We start from the raw sequence: 23,228 nt of genomic DNA on the forward strand, positions 1-23,228 counted from the left end.
TTTTCAGTCTTTACCTTAGCTATCTATTCATCTCATGTATGGACATTCACATATATGATAGTGAAATGAATGATATATACCTCATTTTGTCTCAATAAACATCTTGTATTTGGAAAAGATTTTTCTTCATAATAATGAAGATTATTCATTCACCCTTCCCCATGTTCCTAAAAGGTATTTGGTACTTATAAGCCTAGACATTTTACAGCCAGGAGCTTAGAACTAATAAGTATTTAATATACGGCAGGAATGGTGAGGGGAATTGACCTGTAAAATGGAAATTATATTCCATTAGTTATCTTTCATTCTCATTAAAGTACTAGAAAATATGGAAAAGCCAGTGCTGAATACGCTATGTACTTAGAACATTCTTTCTCATTTAAGAAAATGTACTCTTAATATTCATTCCCCTACTGAAACCTTTCTGTCTCCTCCTTACCCTCAGGATCAAGGCCAAACATTTGAGGATAGGATGCAACTCTTTTATGCTTGAGATCTTGCTTACTTCTGTGCTCTATTTCCCATGATACTCCTTATTCTCACCTTGCAATCCATCCAAATTCAACAATTTGTGTTTCTAACAATACACCATGGGTCTTTTTACCCCACTCCACCTAAACTTCTATTTGTCATTCAGACCACCTGGGTGGAATTGCTACCAAAATGGCTATCATTACTCCCACTATGACAGTCCTAAACCTGGATTTATATTTATTCTGGGTTTCCCCCTGGACTCTGCATAAGCTCTCATAATGACACATGTTACTTCTCCTATGTTGTGAAGATTTGGGATCACCTCTAATACACTAAAGACCCCGCACTGGCTTACTTGTCATTTTAAACCAATTGGTTGGCATCACTTGTGACGTATTCTATATACTCAAAAATTATTTGTTATGTGAATGGATGGCATTTGAGACCTGTTCACTTGAGACAATTATTTTGAATTTTATTTACTTCTGGTTTTCAGAGTTCGTTATCTAGCCAAAAGAAATATAACCCACGATCCTGAGAACCACACAGTCTCTTTTCTTCAGCCCAATGAGGCCATCTTCGAGCCTTCACTATCAGCTGGAACAGAGAATGACACTTGGACTGTCCTCAATCTGGCTGTAGCAGTAAGTAGACAAACAACAAAAGTACTGGTTTTGAAATACTCTAGGATCCACTGTAGTGGATCTTATGATTAGAACTCTCATCAGATATTCATTTTGTCATTTTAATAAAAATATGTTCCTATGTCATTATTTTGAATGGATTTAGCATCATTTGGAAAAATGACAAAATCATAACAACTGAATTGGAAGACTACTTTATCATTAAAAAAAAAATAGGGTTGAATTTTAAATGTCTCCTTGTGACTGGCACTGAGGCAGAGAAATGTAGTCATCTAGGGATTAGATAAATTGTACTTTTTGTCCTGGCAAGATTGAGCAGTAATTTTAAAGATAAGGTTAGATTTGTTTCTATTAAACTTAAGGCTCGTATTAAATCCATCTATGTGTTAAAAATATGATACTAAAATTGATGTCTCAAACTGATTTTTTTTTATAGGCTGCACCCCATCTCTACCCAAATACATTTGTTCAAGTGGTACTCAATTCACTTATCAAAAAGTCAAAATCTTCCATGTTTCAAAAAAGAACTGTGAAAGAGCTCTTGTGGGGCTATAAAGATCCGTTCTTGAGTTTGGTTCCATATCCTATTTCCACGACAGTTGGTGTGTTTTTTCCTGTGAGTACCAAATGTGAATGTTGATTTTTTATATCTTAGATAAATATAATGACATTGGCAATTTATAATTTTACAACTTAGTGTGTTCACATGATTTCTGATCTGGGAGTAGATATTCTAATTTTTTATTTTATTATTTTTATTTATTTATTTATTTACTTATCTTGAGGTTATTCTAATTTTTTAAAGTCTCTATCTCAAATGGCTCTGTAGTTAGAAAATTTTACTCATCTAAATTTAACAATTAAATTTAAAATGAATAAACTGAGATTTAATTAGGTTTCCATTCTTTGATAAATACACAATTGTCTAAAATAGGTTGTAAGCCAATAAGGCTGCGAATAATATTTTCTGTTTTGATTCCCCTTATCAAAAAATCAAGTTTAATACTGTATTTTTCTTTGTGTTAAATGTATTCATCTTAACATTCCTCCTTCTCCAGAACTCTCACAAATTTGTGTTAATAAAAATTTAAAAGTTAGCCTAAATTGGAACACAGTGAGATTGACAAATCAGCAATGTCCTATTTTAATGCACTTTGTCAAAGATATGGCAGTTTGCAGATGAAAGAAAAAGTGAATTTGGCAATGTACTTATAGTTTAATATTTTGAATTATAAATAGGACAAGCTAACTATTGAATTAGAATTTTGACTGATTTATTTGGCACTATATGTGATATTAGTTATATTCTCCAGTTTATTGTTGTTATTTTACTTTTAGATAGCGTTTAGGATTGAAAGGTTATATGCCACTAAACAGGAATGTAGAAAGCTTTAAAGGATCAGAGATTCAGTTACTATGTTTTGACTCAAAAACTCTTAACATCTTTCCTTGGCTGATTGCATTTTTAATTTTGTAGGCCTAAGTTTTATATCCACTTGTTAAAGATCATAACATTTAGAAAGAAAACAAAAAATATCATAACATTTAGAAAACCTCTAGAAGTCTTCCCTTGTTCTCAAAGTTTTTTCTTAATATCCCCTTACCTCAATATAATAGGAGTAGTGATCAAAATTGCCTTACTAGCTTAGTTATGACCAGAGTTTGGATCATGGCAACTTCTGGTATTGGTCTTTCTTCCTTTGTCTCAACCCCTAGCACAAATTTGAGGTGCCATTTATAGCCTATGTTTTTAAAGTGTTAAAGACCAATAATTTTAAAACTTGATTGCATATATATTTCAGGCCACATAAAATAATTATTAATTATTGATAACTGGTATTTGAAAAATATGAACATGAGTTACATACTTTATAACTTGGAAACTATGACTTGTCCTAGAAGTAATTTCTTCTTGTACATATCTTTTCAGTACAACAACACTGCAGATGGAGTTTATACAGTTTTCAGTGGGAAAGACAATATAAACCAAGTTGCCATAATTGACACTTACAAAGGTAAAAAGTAAGTATCCAGGTAAAGTGTGTGAACTCCAAAGCAGGAGGGGTATTTATTTAACAACTGCTAAGGCACAGGCACTAACTATGGTCCAGATCTGCCTATATCTCAGCCCTGGAACTTCGTGTTCTTTGAGGTGTTAACCCTCTAGTTGTGACAACTGGTCACTAGTGCATAGTTGCTAAATATCAGCCTCACTATAGAATTAGCTTTACCTTTGTACACAGGTTCTCTTACATAAAGAAATCCAAAGTGAATTCCATCTCTGTTGCATGGCCACCATCACAGTACACTCATACGGCCACAAATGAAAGGAAGAAAAGCATTACATCAGCTGATCAACTAGCAGATAGAAAAACATAGTTTTCTGGGTGTGTTTAACTTGTTGTATTGAGCCTATCAAATAAAAATTGTTCATTCCACAGCATGACTTCATGTGTCTCTATTAAGTTGAAAACTTAATGAATCCATGCAGATGTTGTCATGGCGTTTTCCTTCAAAATTTCTTAATTTGCTATATTGATAAATCAGCATTTTATACCTTTATCAGTGCAAAAGTGGAATTAGTACTGCAAATATAGTTCTGAAGTTGCCATATTAAACTTGAAAATAAAGACCAGGCCTCCTCTGAAGTAGTAATAGAATGATTACTATTCTATCTTGTTACTACTGGATTACTACTATGCTACTATTCTGAATGAATAGTAGATAGTCATGATTTGCTTTTTTCCTTAGCTCCTGCTTAATCATCTAGAGTACACATAATTTATCATGTAAATTTATCATGTAACAAAGGAAGAATCTCAATAAATGTCAGGGAAGAAAGTCATCTTCTCTTTTAATCAAGGTTAATAAATATGCTTTGGATCAGTTATTTCCTGGAAAGAATACAGTAATCAAAATTCAGAGAGATTAAAGGTTTTTATTAATTAATACAAGTAACCACTGCCTCACACTGAGTCCTTATCTAAAAATTGCATACAACCATTAAATATTCACTTAGGTAGTAGTTTTTCTTCTATAGATTCCATACTAACATCTTTTTATAGAAAAGTATAGTGGAGGAAAACTCACACTCCTAAATGCTTATTGCAATGAAATCACATCACTGTATATTGAGAAACACAAGCATCTTTGCCTTTTCAATATTACAGAGATATTTTGAGGAGAGTTACTAAGTGCTTCTAATTGGAGTAAGAATTCCACCTCAGTTTAAGATTTGATAAGCTTAATGTAACTGATCATGGCAAGACTGAGCATGGTTAACAGTTTATTCCGTTTAAAAAAAAGTAACATATTAAAAAAATAAAAATAAATAAACAGTGAGACTAATTAGAAAAAAAATTTTTTTTAATAAAAAAGAAGCAACAACTTCCCTTGACATCTCGCTAGATGATACATTATCAGTGGGGAAAAACCTGGTTTTGCATCACCAAAAAGTGGCTGAGGATACAGAGAAATTTTTACTACTATTTTTATTGCTTCCAGTTATATATACATATATCTTACTTAGACATCAGTATATAAATTAATAAACTCTGTCCTTTATTTTTTAATGTTTTTATTTATTTTTGAGACAAAGAGAAACAGCAGGAGCAGGGGAAGGGCAGAGAGAGAGGAAGACTCAGAATCCGAAGCAGGTTCCAGGCTCTGAGCTGTCAGCACAGAGGCTGACACAAGGCTCAAACTCACAGACTGTGAGATCATGACCTGAGCTGAAGTCAGACGCTTAACCAACTGAGCCACCCCAGTGCCCCAACTCTGTCCTACTTTAATGCAAGCTTATGCAAGAGTTAAAAGGGAGAAAAGTATAAATTGATGATCTATATGTTTCCATCTCTTTCTTCGACATCAGCTTTTCTTTCTTCCCTACACCCCTCTTCTCCCTCATACTCCCTCCCTCAAATATGAAGAAAACCACTTCATATTTACCTATATATTTTGAAAACTCAACATATTACCAAATAGTTCATTTCTCCAAATGGAAAAAAAAATTCTCTGCTATGTAGAGATAAAAATTTCTGAGATATTTCTCCTTTTTCTTTTTTCAGAACTGCTTTCTATTCTAAGTTGTGTTAACATTTGGCACTTTTTATTTTATAATCTGGCACTTAATGGTATTGGGCACTTAATTTATCTCAACAAGATGAAACCTTCAAACAAAACATAAACCACAGGACTTAGAACATTGCTTAAACTTAGCATTTGTCACACATCTAATCTTTATTTTAGCAATATTGAATCATAATAGACTAATATGAGAAAGGTACTCTAGAAAAAAGAATGTTTATTCATTTCCTTTCTTTTTATTCCAAAGGAATCTCTCCTATTGGCCAAGTTATTGTGACATGATTAATGGTACAGGTAAGGGCATTTGTTTTGTGGTAATAATCACCATGAACCCACCTCCCTCTCTCCCACAAATTCCACCACTGTACTTACAATGTTCTGAGTGTTAAGGGTATGCGTTTACCTATCTTTATATCCCAAGGACATAATTGAGAGTGTCTATTGTTACACAGGCTTAGTAAATGTCTGCCTAATGTGATGGGATTTCTGAAGATTAATCCTTGAGGATTAGCCTTTACTGCATTACTAGGGAAACATTTGATTAGTAAAACCTTGACTACATGAACTATCTTCATGGCAACAGAAGTAAAAGAGTAAAAAGAAAAACTTAGAAAAGTAGTTAATATTCACATGTTTTATAAATACTGTACAGAAAATGATTTAAAATTGAAACATTTTAAAAATGAAGATAATTACAAAAGGTAAAATCTACTTTCAAGTGAGATTTCAAGCAGAAGTAGAAACTGTGAAGTTGCAAGACAGCCCTGTATTTCCGAATAAGGTGATCAGAATGAAAGAAAAAGAAAAACAAAAACTTAACAGGTTTCATGCCCACTAACCATGAAAAATGTGTGCAAAAATGAATATTCTGAACTAGAAGTGGGGAGAAAAGAAAGTAGAAGGAACTTAGATTTGCAGCATGGTTAGATTTGGCTGCTTCTTCTCCATGAAGAAAAGCAAAGTACAAGTAGACCTATTAGTTTAAGAACTAAGGTTTTAAAAAGCAAATGGGGATCAATACCATGAGGTAATTAAAACCTGAGATAAGGTGAGCTCTCAGCAATGCAGAAGCAAAGACAGAGAAGCATGATGTTTACAAAGCTGGTGAGGCAGTACCCTGTAGGAAAACAATATATTAAAGATGAAGAAAGTTAAATACAAAGTTATGTAAAGGGTGGGGAATAAGAACAAAACACAGGGTATTTACTTTCCCAAAGGTATTGTTGAGCTTTACATGCCTATTTAATTTTGTTACCACTGTCTTCTAGAAAACAACAGCAAAAACACAGTTGAGTTTGCTTTGTAGCAAGTTTCAAGAAATCCCTAAACAAAGCATTTCTGCAAATAAATTGTCAAGTGTCCTAATACTACTAACTCCAATAATTACATAAGTGTAGTATTTCAGACTTTAAATACAGAGAAACAGATTGTACTGCTCCTTAATAGTAATGGATTCTTAATGGTAATGAAAAGAAAAAAAAAAAAAAAAAGCTATTAAACAATTCTGTCCAAAGCTAAAAAGTTTTAAAAGGGGAGGTAAAGGATTCATTAATCACAAAAATATAAGTACATGAGCATCAGGCATAAAGTTAAAAGTATCTAAGAGGAAAAAAGAAGGAAAACAAATGAGGATCAGAGGGAGATTGGACAGAGCAGAGGACTCAGATGTGATCACTGGGAGAGAGATTCTTGGTTGATGGCCTCAGGGAAAAGCAACCAACAAAACTGAAAAAGTCATAGTATAGAAGTGTCCCCTCCACCTTCAGTGAGTAAGAGACAGAACATGAAAATATTGATACACATCTGAATGTTTAAAAAAAAAGTCTGCAATCTTGTACTTATTTCCATGGTACTTGTTAGAAATAATTATGGCATAATCTTCAATGATATTTCAGTAATAATTCTTACAGCTTTTTAATGTATTCTTTTCCTTCAATGGTTAAAGTGTTGGAAAGGCAAGTTGGAGATGATGTCCACTGAGTCACCTATCTGGGGAGTTTAAACTAAACTCTAATATCCAATGCTCTCAATACCACAATCAAATTCACTGTGATATTCTATTTCATTGATCACAAGACTATAAGTGAAATGTAATAAGATCACAAGGTTGAAGCGTAATTGAAGGATGGGCACTGTTTACAACAAACACATTCAGTTCTGTGGCTCATTTTAGTGATACTTATTTGAGACGCTAATAGAGGAGTTATCGAGTGATTTCTTCATATATCCAGTGTGTTCCATGGATCATAACCATAGTAGAAATTCAATAAATACAACAAAATCCTTTTTGTAAGGTGATGGATATATTTCAAAGCAGTTAGAGGAAATTCTAGTTAGTGAGAGAATTTTAATAAATTTTTAAAATATTACTCAACCATTAGGACAGACGAATGAATCCCTATAAAATGTAAGAAAAACATAACTCTAACTGAAGTCCTAAGTGAATTTCATAGAAATAAAAGTGCCACTCTCCTTAAAGGGTGGGGAGATTTCAAAAACAAACACAATCACAATTTTAACAACATGTGATTTTGCTATTATTTTTGTAAATATTTGTTTTTAAGGTGTGGGGAAATTTAACATGAAACTAAATACCAATGAATATATATAGTATACAGACTTACTGAATATGGTAGCTGCTAGCCCTGTGTTGCTATTAAGGAATTGAAATGTGCTATAAATATAAAATACACATGGGATTTTGCTAATTTTTAGATCGATTACATGTTGAAATGATGGCATTTGAGATACATTGGGTTAAAAAAAATATATACCTGTTTTGTTTTTTTCCTAAAAGAAATTGGCTACTAAAGAATTTAAAAAGTACATCTACAGTTTGCATTATATTTCTATTGACCATACTGGAATAGAGATTTCTAGATTTTTCTAGGATACACATTACATCTAATCCCTTGCCACTGGCTTGATTTTTGAACAGACGCAGCCTCATTTCCACCTTTTGTTGAGAAGACGCGAGTGTTACGTTTCTTTTCTTCTGACATTTGCAGGTAAGACCAAGACGCCCAATGTATTTCTGTAACTTAGAATTTTTTTTTCCTCAAGTGACAAAGCACAGACCAAGAAGCTTATACTTAATAATTATGTTTTCTGAGAAGACTAAAATACACATAGGGAAATTTTTCTTGATTTATTCAGGATAAATACAATATGGAATTGATAATGTGCTTATTAACTTTTCTAAAAATTGAGGGCTGCAGGAGGATATTTTACATAATGCAAATTATTTTATTCTCATTTTGAAGCGTGAACTATTTTTTTTAAAAAAACTAAACTAGTAGTATATTCAATAGCAATTATGTCTAGAAGGTCATCCCCATCTTTCTAATGTTGTCCAGAGAAGATGATGCCATTGTCACAGAACTATGTTAATGTCACATTAACAGCCTCTTTTAAAAACGGTGGAACCCAGTAGATATCACATAAGCATTGGAACCCACGCCAGTTCACTCTTAGCCCTTTTCCTAAAGATCATATGTTTATGGGCAAACATTTAAAATATCTCCGTATTTTCCTTATCTGTAAAATTGAAGAGAGCAGTGTTTCTTCATATAGGGTTATGTGGGGATTAGAAGAAATAGGTATAGAGCCCCCGCACATTGCCTAGGTGTTGGTGAATACTAAGTAAACGATGGAGGCACACTCAGTAAATAATGAGATGTATATCAAGAACTCACATGCAAGTACCTCAGTGAGTATGTGGTCTTTCTCTCCAGGATTAAGTTTTGAAAGAAAGAAATTTTAATTGTATTTCCTGTAACCTGGGCACAAATAAAGGATTTGAGGGAAGTCATATAAATATTTAATCTACAGAGGAAATGAACTATGAGAAACATCTTCAGTGTAAATAATCCATGGTAATACATAAGCAAAAATTGCTCTTGGAAGCTTTTGAGAACAAAGAATAGTTCACGCTCAGGTATTGTGTCCTGGTATGCCTTAAAATTTCACAAGAAAGTTTTTTTCATGTGAATTAAATGAGGATTTAAAATTCTAACAAGAGTATCCAATCTTTAATTTTTTTTAACATTTATCTATTTTTGAGATACTGAGAGCACGAGCAGAGGAGGGACATGGGGGGGGGGGGGGGACACAGAATATGAAGCAGACTCCAGGGTTGGAGCTGTCAGCACAGAGCCTGATGTGGGGCTCAAACCCACGAACTGCGAGATCATGACCTGAGCCATAGGTCATTTGCTGACCTGAGCCATAGGTCAATTGCTTAACTGACTGAGCCAACCAGGCGCCCCAAGTATCTAATCTTTCTTATTTAAAGCAAGAATATAATCTAAAAATAAGCGGAAAAAATAATCTCTAGAATGTAGTTTAGGTTCCTGGAATAAAGCTCTTTTTTCTCTGTGTTTAGGTCAATCTATGCTGTGTTTGGAGCTGAAATTAACCTGAAAGGAATCCCTGTCTATAGATTTGTTCTTCCATCCATGGCCTTTGCATCTCCACTTCAAAATCCAGATAACCATTGTTTCTGCACAGAAACCGTTATCTCCAATAACTGTACATCATATGGTGTATTAGACATTGGCAGATGCAAAGAAGGTAAGTGTTCTCAGTGTCACAGTCCATGATATAATTTGAAGCCTTGATGAGTGAGCATCATCAGGGAAATACAAATCAAAACCATGAGATACCACTTCACACTCATCAGAATGACTAAATTAGCAACACAGGAAACAGATGTCGGTGAGGATGCAGAGAAAGGGAAACCCTCTTACACTGTTGGTGGGAACACAAACTGGTGCAGCCACTCTGGAAAACAGTCTGGAGGTTCTTCAAAAAGTTAAAAATAGGGGCGCCTTGGGTGACCCAGTTGGTTAAGCATCCAACTTTGACTCAGATTATGATCTCATGGTTCGTGAGTTTCGAGCCCCGCATCGGGCTCTGTGCTGACAGCCTAGAGCCTGCTTCGAATTCTGTGTCTCCCCCTCTCTCTGCCCCTCCCCTGCTCATGCATGCTCTCCTCTCTCACTCTCTCTCTCTCTCTCTCTCTCTCTCTCTCTATCAAAAATAAACAAACATTAAAAAACTTTTTTTAAAAAAGTTAAAAATAGAACTACCCCATTGCCCAGCAATTGCACTACTAGGTATTTACCCAAAGGATATAAAAATACAAATTTGAAGGGGCACATGCACCCCAGTGTGTATAGCATCATTATCAACAATAGTCAAACTATGCAAAGAGCCCAGATATCCATCGACTGATGAATGGATAAAGATATATCATATACCACAACTTCTTTATCCATTCATCATTTGATGGACATTTACACACACACATATATGCATACACGCACACACATATATACAATGGAATATTAGTTGGCCTTCAGAAAGAGTAAAATCTTGCCATTTGCAGTGCTATGGATGGAGCTAGAGGGTATTGTGCAGAGCAAAATAAGTTCATCAGGGAAAGACAAATACCATATCATTCCACTCATATGTGGAATTTAAGACACAAAACATATGAACATATGGGAAGGGACAAGAAAAGAAAGGGAGGCAAACCAAAAAGACTCTTATGTACAGAGAATAAACTGAGGGTTGCCGGAGGGGAAGTGGATGGCGGATGGGTTAAATAGGTGATGGGTATTAAGGAGGGCACTTTGATGAGCACTGGATGTTACATGTAAGTGATGAATCACTAAATTCTACTCCTGAAACCAGTTTTACACTATATGTTAAATAAATAGAATTTTAATAAACACTGAAAAAAATACACAAAATAAAATGCAACCTTGAGGCACCTGGGTGGCTCAGTCAGTTAAGTACCTGACTCTTGATTTCGGCTAAGGTCATGATCTTGAGGTTTGTGAGATCGATCTCCTCGTGGGGCTATGTGCTGACAAAGTCTGCTTAGGATTCTCTGTCTCCCTCTCTGTCTGTGCCCCTTCACCACTTGCTTGTGCACACACTCTCTCTCAAAATAAATAAATAAACATTTTTTAAAAAATGCAACTTTTACCCAGGATCCCTTTCAACCAAAATTTAAAATTAAAGCGAGAAAGCAAGAAGACAGTTAAGGAAGCGTGGTAATAGAATAATTTTGCTTTGATTTTTGTTTTGTTTTTGAGGTCCCAGTTGTGTTCCAGTGTTGTGAAACTTAGTTATTATTAGGTAAAACCATACTGATATTTCCCTGCTACTTTGGACAATGTCTATTTAGGTCCTTAGCCCATTTTTTGTTATCTGGTGTTTTTGTTTTTTTTTTTTTTTTGAGTTCTATGAATTCATTATATGTTTTTTATATCAACTACTTACTGAATATGTGGCTTGTATCCATTCCACAGTTACACTTTTCATTTTGTTGGTTTCCTGGGCTCCTTTCAAATAGATGGTAAAACAAGAATAATTCCTAGAGTACTTTGAACATCCCAACTTGTCCATCTGCCATATTTCTAGATTTTTCTTCCCTAGAAATTGGTAAATAAAAATATGTTTTCAATATGTCTCTGAAAGAAGAATTGACTTAAAAACAAAACTTGGAATCTTATTTAGCTCACCTTCATATTGGAGTCAATGTGAAGGCAAAAAAGAAGACCTCTTAAATTAATTCTCATTCACAGACTTATTACTGCCTGAAACAAGAACATGATTGAAATTTTATGCTCAGCAGCTCATCTTTACATATTGAAAATTGACATCTAAGGAAGAACAGCAGGCATTAACTTACTGTTTAATAGGATGATGCATAAATTTTTATTTTCTTTTTGTACAATAGTGATCAGGTAATATAATTCTCCCCCACCCTCACTCCCCAATCATTGTTCAAGCCTAGTTATGCATTATTTTATTTAAAATTTTTATATTTGGGCTGCCTGAGTGGCTCAATTGGTTAAGCATCCGACTTAATTTCAGGTCATGATCTCGTGGTTTCTGAGCTTGAGCCCTGTGTCGGGCCCTGTGCTGACAGCTCAGAGCCGGGAGCCAGCTTCTGATTCTGTGTCTTCCTCTCTCTCTCTCTGCCCCTCTCTCTCTTTCAAAAATGAATAAACATTAAAAAAAGTTTGTTTTATTTTTAAGGAAATATTTTTTGGGTGGTATGCGAAATGAGAAAAATTATTTATCTCCAATATCTCTTAAAATGTTTTCAGGAAAACCTGTGTATATTTCACTTCCTCATTTTCTACATTCAAGTCCTGATATTGCAGAACCCATTGAAGGCTTAAATCCAAATGAAGACGAACATAGCACATACTTAGATGTTGAACCTGTAAGCAAACATATTATTGATCTGATTTCATTAAATTGAAAGAAAAAGTAAATTCTCTCCTTGTTAATTGCAGTTACTGAATCACAATCTTGATATATTACTATTATTTCAGTCAAAATGACATTATTTCTTTCTATTGTTGCTTATGAAATGTCAAGGTAATTAAACTTCAGTTTCTCAGCATATGGAAATTTATATGCCTATCTAATGGTTCATAGGTCAGGAATACCAATGATGGGAATGATTCTAATTGGCTTAAAACAATTTGAGATGTATAAAATAATCATCAAATAGTAATTTATAACTGTAAATACTGCTTATATGAAGAGATACTGTGTATTATGAGGAATTAAAAGATATTTTATGGGTATTATGTGAATTCAGGGCAAGATCTATTTCACTTAGGGTCAAGAAAAATCAATAAAAATTCCTGTAACTCAACAGTTTAAAGTTTTAAATGATTTTGATATTTTCCTCTTCAAAAGTCAAATGAAATGTCAAAATTTTAATAGTCATGTGTCACTTTAATGATACAACTAGTATAATTACACTGAGGATACATGGATTTTTACTGAATATATATCTGGCCTTGTGTAGTTTAAGAATCTAATTATATGAGCTCTGTGTTTCCATATTGCTGATTACCAAAATCATGTTAGGTAACTATCACGAATCTAACTAAAGCCTTGACATTTGGTTGGGCAAAGAAATTGTGTATGCAATACCTGCATATACACATGTAATTATAGATAGCTATTTGGTTAAATATCACATATCTAACTAAAGACCTGACATTTTGTTGCACAAAGTTATTATGTGTACACATACCCACATACATATATATGCCTGCATATACACGTGTAATTATAGATATGTAATAATTTAATATGTCCAATTAATTTCACAAGTTTCAAGTAGTAGCGTCATATTAAATTTTACATAATAATAAAAGTAAGTTTGGATATTGCAACTTTTTGTTTAAAGTTGGTAATTAGTTTGTTCTCTTTTTAGATAACTGGATTCACTTTACGATTTGCAAAACGGCTGCAAATCAACATATTGGTCAAACCAGCAAAGAAAATTGAGTAGGTCTCTTAAGTGAGGTTATCACTGCATGATTTTTGTAGTATTTTCTTTTCATAGACTTAACTCACATTCTTATAAGAAGTGGAAAGAATATAAAATTTCAACTTCTCTTTGCTTAATGTTATTAAATAATTATTAAATGCTTATGATAATTTTTTAAATTTATAATTATGCCTAGTGTTTATAGAAATGATATTTACACATATTTTGATATGTTTTAATTTAAGTATTTGGTGGTATCTCTCATTTTGCTAGCTGTCCAGATACTTCCATGACCATAGTTTCCAGAATTCATATTTTACCTTCCTGGGTAGAATTTGTTGAAAGGGAAAATCTGTGCTTAGAAAAAGTTAATCTAATTATATATCTGTATTAAACAGATTTGTAAGCATGGAAAATGTCTGAGGAACAGCTATATTAACATTCAAATGACTTGTTACAGGGAACAGAAATCAAGGAACTTAACCAAGTTGCAAAAGCAACTAATTTCTGAACATATATTTACACTAGTACTTGTTGAAATTTCTGTTGTGTATGTGTAATATATTAGTATATATTTTCATAATTACTTTTAATGTATATTACAGGGCATTAAAGGGTCTTAAGCGGAACTATATTGTGCCTATTCTTTGGCTTAATGAGGTTAGTATTTTTATCAGTAAACAGTAAACTTCATTGGTGTTTCAAAATTAAATATATATGTATAGTTTTTGAAGTTGTATATGTTTTCATTGCCCATATAGATGAATATATATATATTTGAGAAAACCCAATCACATAGTTGTATCAGTTTTCAGTATTTTTCTTTTAGAAAATCAAAGCAATTTCTATCATTTTAGATTATTTTCAAAATGCATCTTTAGGCACTTTTTCTTGGCATAGTGCTTATTTTAAGAAAGAATCATACATACATGTAACTCCAAATAACTCAAGACTCAGTGAATATTATACTGGTAATAAAAGTCAACCAAACTTATAAAGGCCAGGTTAGAATAGGTGTATGCAGTCTATCCTATTCCCTGATGACATAATTTTAGTGTAAACCATGATATCAATTAGCCCCAGAATTGGGGAATGCAGTACATAAAACTTCAGAGCGATTGAAACTATTGAAACCTTGCCACTTCCCTTGGTTAAAGGGAGCATCTTTTGGAAAGGATGTTATAAGGTCATTCTGAAGATCAGTGAAGCCTAGCATGTTCAATAGTGCTATATAACATGTGCAAAGTGGGGGAAGGATTATATTTCACTCTCTAAGTATTCTACCTTGGCATTTACTGCCGCCTTTGACATGCAAAGTGAATTATCCTAGTTTATCTTAAACATACAGATGACTAACACCTATGCAAGCATTTGGAGGAAAGAGTGATATGTAAGTGGAAGGTTTTAAGTCTTTTGCTTTGCTCATCTATTCAAATCATGTTAATCGTTAACTTTATTACAGACTGGTACCATTGGTGATGAGAAGGCAGAAATGTTTAGAAAAAGAGTGACTGGAAAAATCAACCTTCTTGGCCTGGTAGAAATTACCTTACTCAGTGTTGGCGTGGTGATGTTTGTTGCATTTATGATTTCATACTGTGCGTGCAGATCAAAGAAAGTAAAATAAGTAAGTATATACCAAAAATTATTACCTGTATTCATTTTACCAAAGAGGGGTTATAAAATTAGCCTACAAACATTTTTAGATTTGTCTACCCAACTACCATTTTCAATATATCCTCCAAGTTTTGAGATAGCTAATGTAAATTAAAACACAAAGACTGAATGAGTAAATAAGGCCTATGAGCAGATTACTCATTGCATCAAGCAGATTACTACATTGCATCTTAAGTTCTGGGAGGAATGGAATAAAAAAATGAAATTATCACCTTTGAAAGTACGAATATAGCTTTAGTGCAAAATCCTGACTTTTAATTTTTTTTATTTTTTTTTTAATGTTTATTTTTGGGAGAGAAAATGTGAGCAGGCAAGGGGCAGAGGGAGAGAGAAGACAGAGGATCCAAAGCAGACTCTTTGCTGACAGCAGAGAGCCCCATGCAGGGCTCGAACCCCAAACCTGTGAGATCGTGATCTAAGTCAGAGGCTTAACTGAGTCACCCAGGTGCCCCAGTGACATTTTGTTTCTTGATTATTTCTAGCTAATTATAACAAAAAGTCACAAGTAATTAATACATTATTGTCTAGGGCAGGTTATGGGAGATTGAAATTATTTTTTTAAATATGTATTTATTTAGAGAGAGCCTGAGCATGAGTGGGGGAGAGGCAGAGAGAGGATCTCTGTGTTGACAGCACAGAGTCAGATGCGGGGCTTCATCTCACCAACTGTGAGTTGATGACCTGAGCCTCAATCAAGAGTTGGAAGCTTAACCAACTGAGCCACCCAGGCACCCCGAGATTAAAATCCGTAAGGGATTTTCCCACTGCTTTCTGATTAATAACATTTCTTCTATTTTCCAGGCAGTAAATGAGTTTCAACCCTTATGTACCAGCTACATCAGGGCCATTGTTACTATTGACCTACAAAATGAAGATTAAATATGCTTTATTTTTACAAAACACACCTTCTAGTTGAAGAAATGGTGGCATTATTTTTGCACTAAGCAGCAGCATATTTCTGATTTTAAGATATTATTAAAAATTTATACTTTGAACACAAAACTGGAGCCTTTTAAAATTCTTCATGTTCACAAACTGATTTCAGTTTCTATGGACCTGGCTCAAGCATGAACCAATTGTTTTTATTTGGTACTGATTCACCAACTGGTTCCCCGGTGGCAAATTCAGCACAGTGCACATTCTCAACAAATGTTGGACCCTGAACGCTTGTCTTCTTTATCAAGGGAAAACATCAGCATCCCTATTCGTTGCAATAGACTGACGCCAGGACTGTCAGTACATCACATTTCATGAGCGCCACCAATTGTGAAAGACATTTAAGAATGGAAAGTAAATGATTGGCCTTAAGAGCCATTCATTATATATTACTTAAGTTTCTTTCTCTGTGGAATCCTTTGTACAGCAACAGCAGGCATTGTAACCATTTTCTTACTTTATAGCAAATGGGCTTATATTTTATCACTAATTATGCAAATGGACATTATTTTTAGCACATTTTGGCTCTTCATGTTTAAGAACTTTGTCATCTTCCACATCCTGAAGCTCTTCTAGCAATACGGGGAGATTATGATCTTTCTGCTCAGTTACATGCAACTTACGCTTGGCAACTTCAGAATCTTGTGCTAGCATTAAGAGATGTAAATGACAATAAAGGAATTATCATACGAAAGATTATCAAGGATTGAATTGTGTTAATAGTTATTTGTTGTAATAGTTCTTATTTCCCTTGTCACCTCGGAAAGACTGGTCTCAAACATTAAAATATGTTCTTCCTTAAATTCCTGTGTTTTTCATGGTTCTTGTGACACAAAGCATTTACCCTAATTTAATATTCCATCTGAATCTCTATTTCCTTCTGGCATATGCTTTCTGAATTCAATCATGACAACTTTCTCCTAGGCTAAATTTTTAAGCGAATAGGAGGAAAAACAAACAAACAAACAAAAAGATATTTTGTTTCATCCTCTGCAGAAGCAGGACTTGAGCTCTAAACTGAAGGATTTTTCCTTTCTATGAGGAGACATACTGGTAAGTAATCCTGCTTTCTTCAGCAAGGGTTCACTTATTGGAGAGAACTAGTCCTCTGAAAAAGTTCCTCACAGAAAGGGAAGATGCACCACATTGTCTTGTGTTTTATACACAGTGGTTTATAGGACAAAGTAGTAGTAACTGGTTTGGATATGAACATTGATTAAAAGTAACTTGTTTCCCTCACATTACCTTCCAGGGCAAATACTGAAAATCCAAAGATACTGCCAGTTTGGAGGGATCATTAGAAAATCTCAAAAGTGTACTGATTTAGTGCCTTTACATTTAATTGAAAGGGGGGGGGTGGGGGGTGGGTGGAAGGCATCCCTGTAAGCTAGTGACATGTAAGATTAGATTCTGGACATCTTATATGTAAAAGTGGACATGTTGATCTAAGAGATATAGGAAGGAAATTAATTCTTGAACAAAGTAGGACTAAAGAATTGTATGAAAAACATATGTAGCCACCTCACACAAGATCTGGATATCCAATCAATGATTCAGACTTTAAAATCTTCATAAAGAATATCCTCTCACCACATTTAGGTATCAGGAAAATATTTTCACTTCTGGGTCTTTAATATTGTTTAAACGCATGTGTGTTCTAATATTTATAATTATACATTTTCATTCCAAACTATCTTTCCTCACCACCACACAAAGCATGGTTGTTCATACCCTAAATTTGAAAATCTACAGCATCTGCAAAAGTGTTAACATAAGTTAGACAACCTACAACATCTAAAAATGTGTTAATGCTTATTGTTGCAGACAAGTGCATGAAGAAATAAAATCTCTATGGCTTTTATCTCAGGAACAAAAAGATAAAGGGGATATCATTTAGGGAGAAAAAAAATGAAGCTACAGACAAATTGGTCATCCCTAAATATCCACTGTGAAAGTACTGGATGTCTGTGTTTGATATGTGCAAGTGCAATAATCAGTCAATCTTTTAACCTATTGTCAATGTCTGAGCTACACAACAATATTATTTGTAATTAAAGGAAAGGCAGAGAGAACTCAAAGTTGACCTTCATTGGCGTGTTCCTTGAGAATACCTCCATAGGCTCCTAGATATGCGCCAAACCTAAAGCTTGTCCCTCAGGCCAGAGCTCCTGGACAAGCAAATTGAGCTCTTTCTCAGATAAACTGGGCTACGTGTCAGCCTGTTGTCTGTCCAATGCTCTGGGAGTGGTAATCTGTCAACAAATGTCTCCCGATTGTTTCAGGCCTATGGAATCTAGGCACATAAACTGCCCCAGACACCAGGCCAGGTAATCAAAGGGTGTTTCCTGGGCAGCGCTGCAGAAATCGGGGCACTAGATTTGTGTAAAAGCTCCCCTCTGGGAGCTACTGGCACTCAGAGGCATGGCAAGGAGGTTGAAATTGATGCCTATTGACTAGAGCAAGGCAGAGGACACGAAGATAGCACCCACCAGATTCTCTCCCTGGAGAGTAGCAGGCCCACTAGTGCTATGTTAAAATCCATCTGGAGATTTTTTTTTGGCTGCTGCCCAGTTGATACCTAGAGTACTTGGCTTCAGGGCCAGCAGTGTATACATTTGCAGTTCCACAAGACTGTATATATTTCCAGACCTTAAAAGCTGCTGCTGCCTGAGGATCTGGGTCCAGTCTGCCTGAATACAGATGCCTACTGAGATCCTCCCCTTTTTGACACTGACATGTCTTGGCACACCTTCATCTACTGGGAGTCATTAAAAAAAAATAGGCTCCTTGGAAAATCACAAAGATTTAAGAGATAACCAAAAGTTAGGGGCAGGGTTGAACAATAAGGGTCATCTACAGGAAGATACTCCTTCAAATCAGAGAGGTGGCTATTTCATCTAATGCATAGAAACTGTCACAGAAAGTCAAGCAAAATGAAGAAACAAAAGAATATGTTCCAAATTTTAAAAAATACAACTTCAGGAAAAATTCCTTAATAAAATGGAGATAAGTAATTTACCTGATAAAGAGGTCAAAGACACTGTCATAAAGATGCTCAAAAAACCCAGAAAAATGGATGAACACAGTGAACTTCAACAAAGAGAAGATAAAAGTATCAAACAGAAGTTACAGAAGTAAAGAATAAGTAAGTGTACTGAAAGTACATGAGAAGGGTTCAACAGAAGACTAGAAGATAAGATGGAGTAGAAGAAAGGATCAATGAACTCCAAGACAGGGCAGAGGAACTCACCCTAATCAGAACTGCAAAAGGAAAAACAAAAATTAAAACAAGGAAAGATACCTTAAAGGACTTAAGGGACAACATCAAGCAGGCTAATATTTGCATCAGAGGGGGCCCAGAGGAAAGGAGAAAGAGAAGGTACAGAAAACAATTATTTAAAGAAATATAGGCTTAGGGGCACCTGGGTGGCTCAGTTGGTTGAGCATCTCTCTATTTCAGCTCAGGTGATGATCTCATTGTTTGTGGGATCAAGCCCTATGTTGAGCTGTGCACTGACAGAGCAGAGCCTGCTTGCGATTTTCTTTCTCTTTCTCTACCTATCCCCCGCTCACTCCATCTCTCTCAAAAATAAATAAGTTTAAGATATATATATATATAGGTTTAAAACCAACCTAACCTCGGGAAGAATAGCCATCCAGAGCCAGGAAGCCCATAAAGTTCCAAATAAGATGAACTCAAGGAAATTCTCACTAAGGTACATTACAATTAAATGTTAAAAGTTTAAGACAAGGAGAGAATCTTAAAGGCACAAAATAAAAACTACTTGTTATGTATAAGGGAACTGTCCCCTCCCCCCATAAAGTTATCAGAATTCTCAGCAGAAGTTTGCAGACCAAAAAGAAATGGCACAATATATTCAAAATGCTCAAAGAAAAAAAATCCCAACCAAGAATATTCTACCTAAAATCAAAGTTATCATTCAGACGAGATACAGAATTTTCCAGACAAACAAAAGCTAAAGGAATTCATCGCTACTAAAGTGGCTTTATAAAAAATCTGAGAGGGACTTTAAGATGAAAAGAAAGGGTGCTAATTAGTAACAAGAAAACTTATAAAAGTATAAACCACACAGATAAATGTATGGATGGTAAAGGTAATTGATTATTCACTATTAAAGCTAGTATAAAGATTAAAAGTCAAAAGTAAAACTATAATAACTAAAGGGCACACAAGATAAAAAGAGGTAAAACATGATGCCAAAAAACATAAAAATATGGAGCTTTAAAAATGCATTCAAACTTAAGTTCTTATCAACTTAAGCTGTTATAAATAGAAGTTTTTATATGTAAGTATCACGATAACTACAAAGCAAAAACCTCTAGTAGACACACATTAAAATAAAGAGTAAGAAATCTAAACATACCATTCTGAAAGTCATCAATTTACAACAGAAGAGAGCAAGAGAAGAAAGGTACAGAGAAGAACTATAAAATAGCCAGAAAACAATGAACAGAATGGCAAAGAGTACATACCTATCAATAAATACTTCAAATGTAAATGGACTAAATTTTAGAACCATGAGACAGAGTGGCTGAGTGGATTTAAAAAATAAAAACAAGACCAAGATACAGGCTACCTACAAAAAAATTCACTGCAGATATAAGGACACACAGAGACTAAAAATGAAGGGATGGAAAATGATATATCATGCAAATGGAAACCAAAAGAAAGTTGAAGTAGTTATAGCAGACAAAAAGATTTTATTTTTAATTTTTTTAATGTTTATTCATTTTTGAGAGAGAGAGAGCGAGCACGTGCATGAGCAGGGGAGGGGCAGAGACAGAGGGAGACAGAATCTTAAGCAGGCTCCAGACTTGGAGCTGTCAGCACACCGCCCAATGCAGGGCTTGAACCCATGAATCGTGAGATCATGACCTGAGCTGAAGTCAGAAGCTTAACCAACTGAGCCATCTAGGCACCCCTAGACAGACAAAATAGATTTAAGATGAAGACTATAATAAACATCAAAGAAGGACATCATATAATAATAAAGGGGTCAATCCAACAAAAGGATATAACATTTACAAATATTTATACACCCAATATAGGAACATATAAAAATGCAAAACAAACTTTAACAGACCTAAAAAGAAAAATAGACACCAATATAATAAAGTAGCAGACTTTCATACTCCATTTACCTAAATGAATAGGTCATCCAGACAGAAACATTGGCCTTAGACCAGATGGAACTTAATTTTTATATACAGAACATTCCATCCAAAAGAAATACAACACATATTCTTCTCAAATGCACATGGAATATTCTCCAGGAGAGACATATGTTAGGCCACAAAACAAGTGTAGATAAATTTTAAACTTAGAAATCATATCAATATCTTTTCTGACCACAGTGGTATAAAACCAGAAATCAATTATAAGAAGAAAGCCAGAAAACTTACAAACATGTGGAAATTAAACAACATACTACTGAACAACCAATGGATCAAAGACATCAAAAGAAATTTTTTAAAAATTTTCCTTGAAACAAATGAAAATGGAAATAAAACAAACACAAATGTATGGGATGCAATTAGAGCAGTTCTAGAAGGGAAGTTCATACCAATGTCTACATCAAGAGACAAATATCTCAAATATAAACCTAATTACATCTTAACTAAAAAAAGAATAAATAAAGCCAAAAATTAGCAGAAGAAAGAAAATAACAAAGACCAGAGCATAAATAAATGAAATAAAGAAAAAAAATAAAATAGAAACAATCAATGATAGGAAGGACTGGTACTCTGAAAAGAGAAAAACTAACAAACTTTTAGCTAGATCAACCAATTAAAAAAAGAGAACTCAAAATGAGAATGAAAGACAAAATTTACAGTGGATGCCACAGAAATACAAAGGATCATGAGACTATTATTAACAATTATATGTCAACAAATTGGACAAACCTAGAAGAAATTGATGAATTCCTAGTACTATACTACCTACCAGGACTGAATCATGATGATATACAAAGTGTAAAAAGACTGGTTACTAGTAAGAAGAGTAAATCAGTAATCAAAAACCTCCCAACAAACAAAATTCCAGAACAAGACAGCTTCACTGGTAAATTCTACCAAACATTTCAAGAAGAATTATTACTAATCCTTCTCAAACTCTTCCAAAAAATAGAAGAAGTAAGGACACTTCCAACCTCATTTTACAAAGCCAGAATTATCTTCATACCAAAACGAGACAAGGATGCCACAAGAAAACAAAATATAGGCTCAAATGTCTGATGAACATAAATTCAAAAATCCTCAACAAACCGAATTCAAAAATACATTAAAAGAATCATACAGCATGAACAAGTGGGATTTATTTAAATAATTCAAGGATGATTCAACATCTGCAAATCAAGCAATATGATATGCCATAGCACATTAACAAAATGAAGAATAATAATCATATGATCATCTCAATAGACACAACAAAATGCAACATTGATTAGTGATTAAAACACTCAACAAAGTGGACACAAAGGGAACATATCTCAACATAACAAAGGCTATATGTGATAACAGCACAGCTAACATTATACTCAACAGTAAAAAGCTGAAAGCTTTTCCTCTAAGATCAAGAGCAATACAAGAATGTCCCCTCTCATCTATTTTATTCAACACAGTATTGGAAGTCCAGGCCACAAAATTAGGCAAGAAAAAAAATAAAAGGCATCCAAATTAGAAGCAAGGAGTAAAACATTCACTATCATAAAGAGAAATTAAGAAGACAATCCTATTTACAATTGCATCAACAAAAGTAAAATACCTAGGAATAAATTTAAACAAGGAGATTCACGATCTGTACAGTAAAAACTATCTGATATTAATGAAAGAAATTGAAGGAAACACAAAGGGAAAGATACTCCATGCTCATGGATTAGGAGAATATTGTTAAAACGTTCATAGTACCTAAAGCATTCTATAGATTCAATGAATTACCTATCAAAATTCCAATGGCATTTTTCACAGAAATAGAATAAATAATCTTAACATTTGTGTGGAACCAGAGAATAGCCAAAGCAATACTGAGAAATAAAAACAAAACTGAAGGCATCATACTTCCTGATATCAAACTATATTAC

At 34.1% G+C, this 23,228-nt stretch overlaps 1 protein-coding gene across 3 annotated transcripts in view; it reads left to right on the forward strand.

The window, feature by feature from the left end:
* Nucleotides 1-16,761, forward strand: part of CD36 (CD36 molecule) — a 53,774-nt gene extending 37,013 nt beyond the window's left edge. For all 3 annotated transcript variants that reach the window (XM_049641350.1, XM_049641349.1, XM_049641351.1), the window contains 11 exons: nt 971-1,118; nt 1,555-1,734; nt 3,049-3,140; nt 5,452-5,498; nt 8,143-8,212; nt 9,589-9,776; nt 12,329-12,447; nt 13,459-13,532; nt 14,121-14,175; nt 14,978-15,142; nt 15,994-16,761. In XM_049641350.1, the coding sequence (XP_049497307.1) occupies nt 971-1,118; nt 1,555-1,734; nt 3,049-3,140; nt 5,452-5,498; nt 8,143-8,212; nt 9,589-9,776; nt 12,329-12,447; nt 13,459-13,532; nt 14,121-14,175; nt 14,978-15,142 (1,138 nt within the window). In that variant the 3' untranslated portion in view covers nt 15,994-16,761. The remainder of the gene's footprint in view (nt 1-970; nt 1,119-1,554; nt 1,735-3,048; nt 3,141-5,451; nt 5,499-8,142; nt 8,213-9,588; nt 9,777-12,328; nt 12,448-13,458; nt 13,533-14,120; nt 14,176-14,977; nt 15,143-15,993) is intronic.
* The last annotated feature ends 6,467 nt before the right edge of the window (nt 16,762-23,228 follow it).

Source organism: Panthera uncia, chromosome A2, assembly GCF_023721935.1.
Source record: "Panthera uncia isolate 11264 chromosome A2, Puncia_PCG_1.0, whole genome shotgun sequence".
Lineage (NCBI taxonomy): Eukaryota > Metazoa > Chordata > Mammalia > Carnivora > Felidae > Panthera > Panthera uncia.